The following is a 9,747-nucleotide window of genomic DNA, read 5'->3' on the forward strand; positions in this document are numbered from 1 at the left end:
GTGTGTGTGTGTGTGTGTGTGTGTGTGTGTGTGTGTGTGTACATGCCTTCAGACCCAGATGCATGCAGTGAGAACATCAGTGTGTGCGTGGGTGTGTGCAGACATCCCCAAGCGCGTCTGCACGCACAAGGAGATCCGCGCACGGTGCTCGTGCGTGTGTGCACATACAGAGAGCGCGGGGCGTGCACCCGGCCCCCCCCCCCCGACATTCCAGCCCCGCTCCCTGGGTCCGCAGGGGAGCCCCGCACGCCCACGTGACTCCGTAATGCCTTGCACGCTGAGCTCATGCGCTGAGCCTCTCGTCGGCACCCAAAGGAGCCATCGAGCGTGCGCTGAACGCCGCGCGCTGCCAAAAGCCTCTGGAATCCTTTCCCTTGCGTCACCCCCTCTCAGGTCAGCGGCCGAGTTCACAGCAGCAGGTGTTGAAACCCTGCCTCCCAGCTACCCGCCGCGCTCACTTTTCCAGAGCTCACCCCGCACCAAACCTCAGCTTGTGTTCTCCCCTCTCCCCCCCCCGAAAGTGTGGAGTGCGGGGGGGGTGGAGGAAGGGAATGAAACCCCCTCCCTGCTCCCCAAATCTTGGAAACGCGTGGCTCTGTTCCAGCCGCTTTCTAAGAACCAGGGCTGGAACGAGTGGTGGATGCGTCTGGGGACTGGAGTCCATTCCTTGCCCTGACCCCAAAGCTTGTCCTGCTCCGTGAGGAGGGGCCTGGCTCTCCCGTACAATGGGGCCGCGCTGCGAGCGATTATAAATAACCCCCAGGCTATGAGCAGGGATCTCTCCCCCCACCCCAGTGCCCCAAGCGGGAGGCTCCTGCGTGGATCAGAGCGGCTGACCCCGCCCCATTACCGTGGGGGTTGAAGGCAGTGCCCCCCTCCGCTCCTTCCCCACAAACAGAGAGACCGGAGACCGCAGGCCGCTGGGACCGGGCTGACCCCGGATTGAGCAATCGTTTGGCCGTGTTGTTTTATTATGAAGAGCCGAGGTTTGGCAGCAGGTCCCCCCCTCTCCCCCTCCTGGCTGTCTCTCTGGGATGCTGCTTCGACGGCGCCAGCCCAAGTGCGAACAGCACACGACCCGACTAACGCACACGTTCGGCTCCCAGGCGGTGCGTGGGGGGCGGGAGGGGGCAGCCGGCTCACCTGTGACTCCCCTCGTGGCTACGGTGGGATCTCGTCCGAGTCAGAAAGCAGCGAGGACCCCGGCGGGTTTGGCTTAGCGCCCCCAAGCAGCCCTGTTTCCAGCGACAGACTCCCCTCCATCCCTCGGCGGGATGGGGCCCAGTTCCCCGTAGACCGGCTCCTTGGGTCGGCTCCAGTGCAAAGTGAGTTGGCCGTGCTCCCATGCTGGGCCTGCTGGGGATGTTTGTGTGTGGACGGGTCTGGAGGGGGCGGGGGTCATCCTAGCTCTCCCCTGTTCTAATCCTTCCTCCGTGGGCCAGAGGATTGGTATAGGGCCTCCCCCAAGGCCTAAGCATGTTGTGTCTAGCGTTCCTGGTGTCCCTGGAAAGGGCTGACCCAAACTCCTCTCCGCCCCAGGGCACCCTGGTATAGAAAGGGCTGATGTGACCCGGGACACTGGAGGGAGTTTCTCTCCCCCCATCGGCCGAGGGCTGAGCCTCCTTTCATCTTTCATCACACACCCAGGGTCTCCCAACTTTCCGACCTTCCTTCGTCCATTGCAGCTGCCCCTGCCTGGTGTCAGTTCTTCCTCCGGGCCCCCTTCGTGTCCATCTCTTTGGTCAGGGCTGCTTCGCGGGCGTGTGACAAACCTGTTCTGAACAAGGTCATGTGGGGCTCAAGTAGGGATAGCTCAGTGGTTTGAACATTGGCTCGCTAAACCCAGAGTTGTGAGTTCAATCCTTGAGGGGGCCATTTGGGGATCTGGGGCAAAAATTGGTTCTGCTAGTGAAGGCAGGGGACTGGACTCAATGACCTTTCAAGGTCCCTTCCAGTTCTATGAGATAGGTCCTCTGCATGTTTCCTCCTCCCTCCCTGTCTCATTCTTCCTCCCTCATGGTCTCCTAGTCCCTCCCCATCTTCCTCCTTTCATGTCTTTCTTCTTCGCTCCATCTCTCCCCCGCTCCTGCTCTGTCTCATTTGCTCACACTGCTCCACACCAGGGTACCCTGTACTCTGCAGACAGCGACCGCCTGCTTTTCCGTCTCTGGCTGTAGATGTTTCTGCAGCGCGGTGGAAGTCACTGATGTATCTGAACAAAGGAACCTTTCATTTTAGCAGCAGGATGGAAAGTGCCTGTGCTGCTGGTCAAAAGGGTCGTCAGTCAAGCGACTCTCAGGCTTGAAACCAAGCCTCCTCGCCGATATGAAAGCAATTCTCCGACGGTGAAAGAGCTGAGCGGAGGGCCCCGGGGGTGGCTGGCGCTGCAGATCATTCGGGGTTCCTTTGAAAGCAGCTGACTTCTCATCTCTTCCTTTTGCAAAACTGGTGCGGCTCCAGCGCGAAATTAAATATTTCGAAGGTTAAGGTGGAAAACTCAGAGTTTAAACTTTTGGTAGGAGGAGTTCACACCGGATCACACTCTGCACACCTGTGTTGTTTGCTCAGAAGGGGAGGGGCCTCTCAATGGGGGAGGAGCCTCACAGAGCCCCACCCCTTATCCCATTTGGAGCGTTCACAGAGGAATGCTGTCTTTCCGGTCATTCCTGGCACTCTCCATGGTGTCTAGGCTCCTGCTGTACGAAAAGTTCATTTTTCTTTTATTTTTTCTGCAGAATATGTATTGATCCTGTCACTGATCTGTTACCTTATGTTGTTACTAATTATTAGGCCATATTCTCAGGTGATGTAAATTGGCAGAGCTCCCTTGGAGTCAATGGGCCGGATCCCCAGCGGGTATTAATCAGGTTCATTGGAGCCAATGGGCCAGTGCTCGATGGATGCAGCTCGACTGAAGTCAGTGCTGACTTACACCAGATATTTTTTTCATAGAGCACCGTAGCTTTGTCACGGTGTTTTGCAGATGTGTCAGAAGACCAAGTCCCCACAGCAAAGAGCTATACAGGCTGCGGCCCCGATCCTGCAACTGGTCCTGCACGGGTGCGCTTCTGGGCGTCTCCCTTTGGGTGCAAGAGCCATGCAGATCAGATTACAGGATCGAGGCCTACGTTAGATGATTGATCTAAAGAGAAATGACAGCAGCTCTCCGGGAGAAAGGAAGGGAGATCAGAAATGTACGGGGGAGCAGAATATACAAAGATCTCCACCCAATAATTTTGCCTCAAGTGTCTCCTGGACTCTCCTCCCTTCCCAATATTATGGGTGGATCTGGTAGCATTACCTATTGTTCAGGTTGCCTGATGCTTCCCATTATAAGACCCTGTTTCCAGTTGCTTATAATGTTGTCAAACTTTAACCGTTTAGGCTAAATTTTCCCATGCCAAGTGCCTGTCACAGGCTGAATTTGTTTGGAAAGTTTCAGCTCAAACAGTTCAGCTGCTTCCAGGAAGGAGATACAGAAAAGTTCAGTGTTTGGCCCTTATTAAAAAAAAATAAAAAATGGAACCAACGATTTGTTAAGGACGTCCATGCTTTGGATCGGGGATTTGAAATTGAACAGGGGAGTCACCCCAGTGCCCACGATGTGCCTTTGCTGTTCCCGTGAACTTTGGCCCCGTTATGAACCTTTGAAAAATCTGAGTTCGCACGTGCTCAGAAGAGGCTTATTAGCATTTGAAAGCTAAATTCTCCAAAGATTGTCAGCACGGAGCATGCTCCAGCGCCTCAGAGCTCCCACATCAACCAGCCGGCCCACGCGCTACTCCCCTCTCCCCCCAGAGTGACTGAGCATCCTCCAGCTGGTGGGTGCAAAGGCTGAGCAGGATGTCCCCTGCAATTGACACTACAGGGAGCCTGTCTCTCCGGGGTTATCAGTGCTTCCCCGGCTGGTTGGACGAGGAAGCTGCCTGACTCCAGGAGGCAAGAGCCGGAGTGGAGTGGAGGAAGTAGATTGGAGCAGGGAGACTGGGCCAGGGAGTCAGTTTTGGTGGAAGGCAGGTAGGGAGCAGAAGCAGGGTTGGAATGCAGTTCTCCAGGACTGCCTTCAACTGCCTTAACCATGAGTCTGTCCTTTCTCTTCCTGCCATCCCCTGCTGCATTCACTCCACCCTGGCCCTTCCAGCTTCTGCGGCCTCCTTCGCTGCACAGCCCGGGTTCCTCCCCAGAGCAGGTGCATCCTGTGCACTGAATGAGACAGGGGTCCCGTGGAAAAAACAGCTCATGATTGTGGAATTAAAGGCTGTATCCTCATGCATGCGCACAAGGTGGCTGAATTAAGTTTGCCCGAGCGACTCTTCATTCCGGCATTTCCTGACTTCTGGGTGATTGGCTTTGCCACCTTAACATTCGTCTAGTATAGTGTTTTGTGTGTAATGTTATAGATACGATATAATGGCGGAGGCAGATGATGCCAGGATGGTGGAGAACTGAGGGCGGTTGGGGAAGGGACATGCGCACGGTGCCCCCGGGGGGGAGGGTGATGGACACAGATAGGGCCTGGCTCCCATATGAAGATGGGATTGCCAGTGAAGAATGCAAAGGGACTTGTCTGTGCTGTCTGTAGTGGAAAAACAAGGTGCATGCCGAGGTTGTTCCCTATCTATCTCAGGCATTTCGGGAGATCTGGCTTTGAGCTTGACTTTGCACACAGATGGAACCTCGCCGTGCCTCAGTTTCCTCTCTGTAAAATGGGGATACGGATGCATCCCTACTTCACAGGGCTGCTGTGAAGGTGTAGTCGATATTTGTTTGGCACTCCAGACACTACAGCGATGAGGTCCATAGAAGAACCTTAGATCCTAAGGTGTCAATTAGTTTGATATCTGAGCACCGGCCTTTCTGAAGCCTTTGATGTGTCCCTGGTTTCAGCCCAGGAGGAGACGTGTTGTATTTGCAATGGTTTGCTAGGGGTGTGGGCATTAGGCTGGGTCAGTGATAGATGGTGGTTCCATTAAAGCCCACCTGAGTTCCTCGCTACTCTATAAAGATGGGTGGCAGGAACATATGTTTTTCTTTAATGCCTCTTTTATGTCAGGCTTGGACTGTCTAATAGGCACTAGCGATGCCATTTTTTACTCTAATAGGAATCATTTGTAGAGAAATCTGCTGAGCTCAGCACCTTCTGAGGAGTTTTTTCATTATCCTGCGTCACTGTATTTACAGATGGATGAGTTTCAAGATTTCTAAATATGAGATCTCTCTATCTATCCCTCTATCTCTCTATCCTTCCATGTAAAATCAATAGTAATAGTGAAGTCTACCGTGGACTCCGTGGAGTCTCTGTTCTCCCTTTTTGGGGTCAGCACTCTGCTTGGGGTAGGGGTTTTTTGGGAGTGGGGGGGGAGAATAAAAGGGGTATTTGAATTGTGAGTGTCATGGTGGGCAGTCCTGCTCAAGGAGGGAGGTTTTGCAATATTTCCTAAAGATGGTCAGATTCTGGATTCCCCAGATCGCCTCTGGAAGGTTGTTCCAGAGCCGGATCCCCTTGAGCCAGAATGCTTTATCCCCAGCTCTCATGCACTTCAGCCTGGCCTTTGTGATCTGATGCTTTAAAGTGAGGGACACAGCAGGAAGAAAGAACAAAAATAAAGTCTTCAGGAGAGGGTGCGGTATGTGTGTGTCTGTGTCTGTCTGTCTGTCTGTTTTTTTTTTTTTTTTTTTTTTTTTTTAACATGCTGTCACCTGGGTGGGAATGCTAGAATTTGGGTGCTGTCACCTGGGTGGAAATGCTAGAATTTGGACGCTCTGGGTGCAATGGGGCAGTCAGACATTTATGGTCAATCGCTGGTGGCTGTGGGTGCAAAATTTAGAGTCCTTGCAGTCCCTTTCAGAAGACTCTGACACCGCCCCCCCTTCTGTGCAACTGGGACAGGTAAATCCATGGCTGGAGTTCGGTGCTGCCTTCCTGGTGCTCCTCAAGCCCACCCAGTGTAAACGGGCAGTACCTGATCCCTTGCGCTACCCTCTCCGTATTTGTCTCTCTCCACTGGCATCCCATGATCAAAGACAATATCGGGCTGCTCAGAGCGGACGGAGAGAGGACCCTTTCTCAGTGCAGACAGGCTGGACTTTGGCCGTGCATTAGCTGGCAGAGGGAGAGTTTGCTCCGGGGAGATAGAGAGGTCTGGAATGGGGGGAGGGAGGTCTCTTTCCCCGCCACCTGCATATGGTGTGAGTTTGGTTCAGACGCTCGTGTTCAGCTTGTGCAGTTTCCCAGCCCTTTTGTCTGAGCAGCTCGCCCGACGCCGGGACGACCGGGTTGGAGAGGAAAGGGATTTTCATACTTCATCTTTTTCTCGCCCTGCCTGAAATGCGAGCGGCTGCGAGGTGTTGCAGAAGGAGGTGGTAATGCGTTCATCGGCTAGGAAATCACTAGGCCCTGGAAAAAGGCAGAGTGAAATGCAAGGGGGTGGGGGCAGGGCAGTTAGGGCAAAGCTGGGGGTGGGAAGAATATAATTCCCGATGGGGCTTTTCGATGCCTGGAGAGCATGTGTGCGGCATCCAGAACGCTGCATCTCAGCAACACGGCGCTGGGACCTTTCAGTGGCAGAGTTTAACCTGTCCATCAGAGGACTCTCTTTTTGCACTGACCCATCAGTCACGTCAGACCCATGTTTTCGTTGGGGGGGGGAGCTCCATTTTTCAGAATCCAACTTCAAGATGCCTTGGGCCCCATTGTCAGGGGTGTAAGAGCATCCAATTAACCACAGTTGTGGGTCAGGCCAGTACTGGTCTCAAATCAAAGCATACGAAAGTAGTGGCTATGTTACGTAAATGTTGGCCTGAATCTCCCTGCCTCGGTTTCCCCTGTCTGTATAGCTGTGTTCATAACAGTGGCGTCCCTCCCACACAGCGCTGCTGTGAGGATGAATTGGTGTGTGTAGAGTGACTGGTGGAAGAAGGAACATGCTGCGGGCCGTATCAGACTTGGATTGAGGATTTGTAGATTGTGTTTCCGATAAAAGGGATTAGCCGGGTCTGTAACTAAAACCATCCAGTGGTGTTATAGTAAATACCAAAAAATAATCAAGAGGTTCGCAGGAAACGTAAACCCTCCTGCTTCAGGGCATGAGCTGAGCGGCCTCGCACTAATGGTGAGCTGGGGACAGGTTACCCCTTATATTCCTCCTGCACCATTTCTGGCACCTTCCTCTCAAGCATCCTGACACCGGACTACGTGGACCTGGGATCTGATCCAGTCTGGTAGTTCCTAGAACACGGTGTACGTGTGTTCATCTAAGGATATAGGAACTGTCCTATCAGAGCAGAGCCATGTATCTGGTCCCGGACAGGGGCCAGCACCACCTATTTTGCACAGAAGTGTAGGCTAGTGGTTTGAGCACTAGACTGGGATTCAGGAGACCTGGTTATATTCCCTGCTCTGCGACTGGTCTGCTGGGTAAACTTGGACAAATCACTTGCCCTCTCTGTACCTCAGTTCCCATCTATAAAATGAGGATAATGATACTACTCTCCTTGGTAAAGTACGTTGAGATCTACAGGTGAAAGAGCTAGATGATATTATTGTTGTTTATTATTAATGGACAATTATGGAATAATCTGCCTATAGATGATGTGTCCTCACATCAGTTAGCTGCTACGTTATACTCTGAAACTGTGGATTTTATGTCCCTTATCAACTTTTAACATATCTAATGTAACTGGATACTTTTACTATCACATAAATGTCTAAAATCTTTTTTGAATCCAGCTAAGCTCTGGGTCTCTACGATACCTTGTGTCAATGAGTTCCACAGGCTATAACCACACACTTTGTAATATATCTATTTCTTGTAGCAGTTTTAAATTTGTTGCCTTTCAATTTCATTGACTGTCTGTGTGTTCTAAGCAGGTATATAGGAGCACTTGATTTACCTTTCTGCACCTGATAATTTTATATTCCTCCATCACGTTCCTGCTTATTCATCTCCTCTCCAAATTAAAGTCTCAACCTTTTCAACCTCGATGCATATCAAAGTCTTTCCCTATAGCTAATCATTTGCATTCCCCATCTTTGAACATCCTCTCTTTCTCTCCCTCTCTTTAGAGAGACAATGACCAGAGCTGAACATGGTATTCCAAGTCAATTAATACCGTTGGATAAATAACTATTTTATTATTATATTTTCTTATTATTTTCCATCACATCCTTGATACAGCCTGATATTTTGTTTCCTTTTTGACAGCACTGAACAATGACTGGCAGAGCTTTTCACTCCAGGGCCACGGTTAATTTAGAACCCAGCAATGTGTACGATTAGTTCAAAATATTCTTTCCAACGTGTGTTACCTTGTATTTGTCAACACTGAATTTCATGTGTGACTGTGCTTCCTGATTGTCTCACTTTGTTAGGCCTTTTGGAAGGTCTTTGCAGTCTATCGTATTCTTCTCTGCTCAGCTCTTTTCTAAACCATTAATTATCTTAGTCTGAAACTTGACGATGCCTCACTGTTAACCTTCCACCACGTACAAAACTGGCCAGTTATTTCTACTTTTTGTTTTCTGCCTGCTAGCCTGTTTCTAATTGGTGACAGACCTTCTCCTTCAACTCATGACAATTTTGTTTCCTTAATAGGCTCTTGTGGGGGACTTTGTCACAGCCTTTGGGAAAATCCAACTTCTCAACCAGGGATCCAGGGCCCCCTGGGGGGCTGCGAGCAAGTTTCAGGGGGTCTGCCAAGCATGGCTGGCATTAGACATGCTAGGACCCAAGGCAAAAAGCTGAAGCCCCGCTGCGCAGGACTGCAGCTCGGGGCCCTGAGCCCCAACACCCAGGGCTGAAGCCGAAGCCTGAGCAACTTAGCTTTGTAGTTCCCCCTGTGGCGTGGGGCCTGGGCAATTACCCTGCTTCCTACCCCTTACTGCTGGCCCTGGCTTTTATAAGGAGAAAAACAGTTGTTGTGGCTCAGAAAGAAAAAAAGTTGAGAATCCCTGAACTAAACTAGGCATCTGGTTCTCCTTTACTCACTATTTGGATGACACATTCAAAAATTCTAGTAGATTAGAGAGGCACAATTTTCCTTTTCAGAAGCCATGCTGGCCCTATCAGTCCTGCTTGTCTAAGTGTTTTATAATTCTGTCTTCAATCCAAAACCAAAAAACTTAGTTAAAAACATCAGCTAAAGGTGCTGTGTGAGAGCAATATCTTAACCTGTTCAAAGCAATGAAAAGGGGGATTATAAGGACGGCTGCTTCATAGAGTCATAGAATATCAGGGTTGGAAGGGACCTCAGGAGGTCATCTAGTCCAACCTCCCGCTCAAAGCAGGACCAATCCCCAACTAAATCATACCAGCCAGGGCTTTGTCAAGCCTGACCTTAAAAACCTCTAAGGAAGGAGGTTCCACCACCTCCCTAGGTAACCCATTCCAGTGCTTCACCACCCTCCTAGTGAAATAATGTTTCCTAATATCCAACCTAAACCTCCCCCACTGCAACTTGAGACCATTGCTCCTCGTTCTGTCGTCTGGTACCACTGAGAGCAGTCTAGATCCATCCTCTTTGGAACCCCCCTTCAGGTAGTTGAAGGCTGCTATCAAATCCCCCCTCACTCTTCTCTTCTGAAGACTAAATAACCCCAGTTCCCTCAGCCTCTCCTCATAAGTCATGTGGTCCAGCCCCCTAATCATTTTTGTTGCCCTCCGCTGGACTCTTTCCAATTTTTCCACATCCTTCTTGTAGGTTGGGGCCCCAAACTGGACACAGTACTCCAGATGAGGCCTCACCAAT

General features: G+C 51.0%; 1 protein-coding gene across 1 annotated transcript in view; it reads left to right on the forward strand.

The window, feature by feature from the left end:
• Window positions 1–6,300: 6,300 nt before the first annotated feature.
• The window catches only part of CNTFR (ciliary neurotrophic factor receptor), a 294,709-nt gene continuing 291,262 nt past the window's right edge, over window positions 6,301–9,747 (forward strand). Inside the window, exon 1 of the mRNA XM_029913865.1 lies at window positions 6,301–6,360. Within this exon, the coding sequence (XP_029769725.1) occupies window positions 6,329–6,360 (32 nt within the window). The 5' untranslated portion in view covers window positions 6,301–6,328. The remainder of the gene's footprint in view (window positions 6,361–9,747) is intronic.

Source organism: Terrapene carolina, unplaced genomic scaffold (assembly GCF_002925995.2).
Source record: "Terrapene carolina triunguis isolate 2854851 unplaced genomic scaffold, T_m_triunguis-2.0 Scaffold998, whole genome shotgun sequence".
Classification (NCBI taxonomy): domain Eukaryota; kingdom Metazoa; phylum Chordata; order Testudines; family Emydidae; genus Terrapene; species Terrapene triunguis.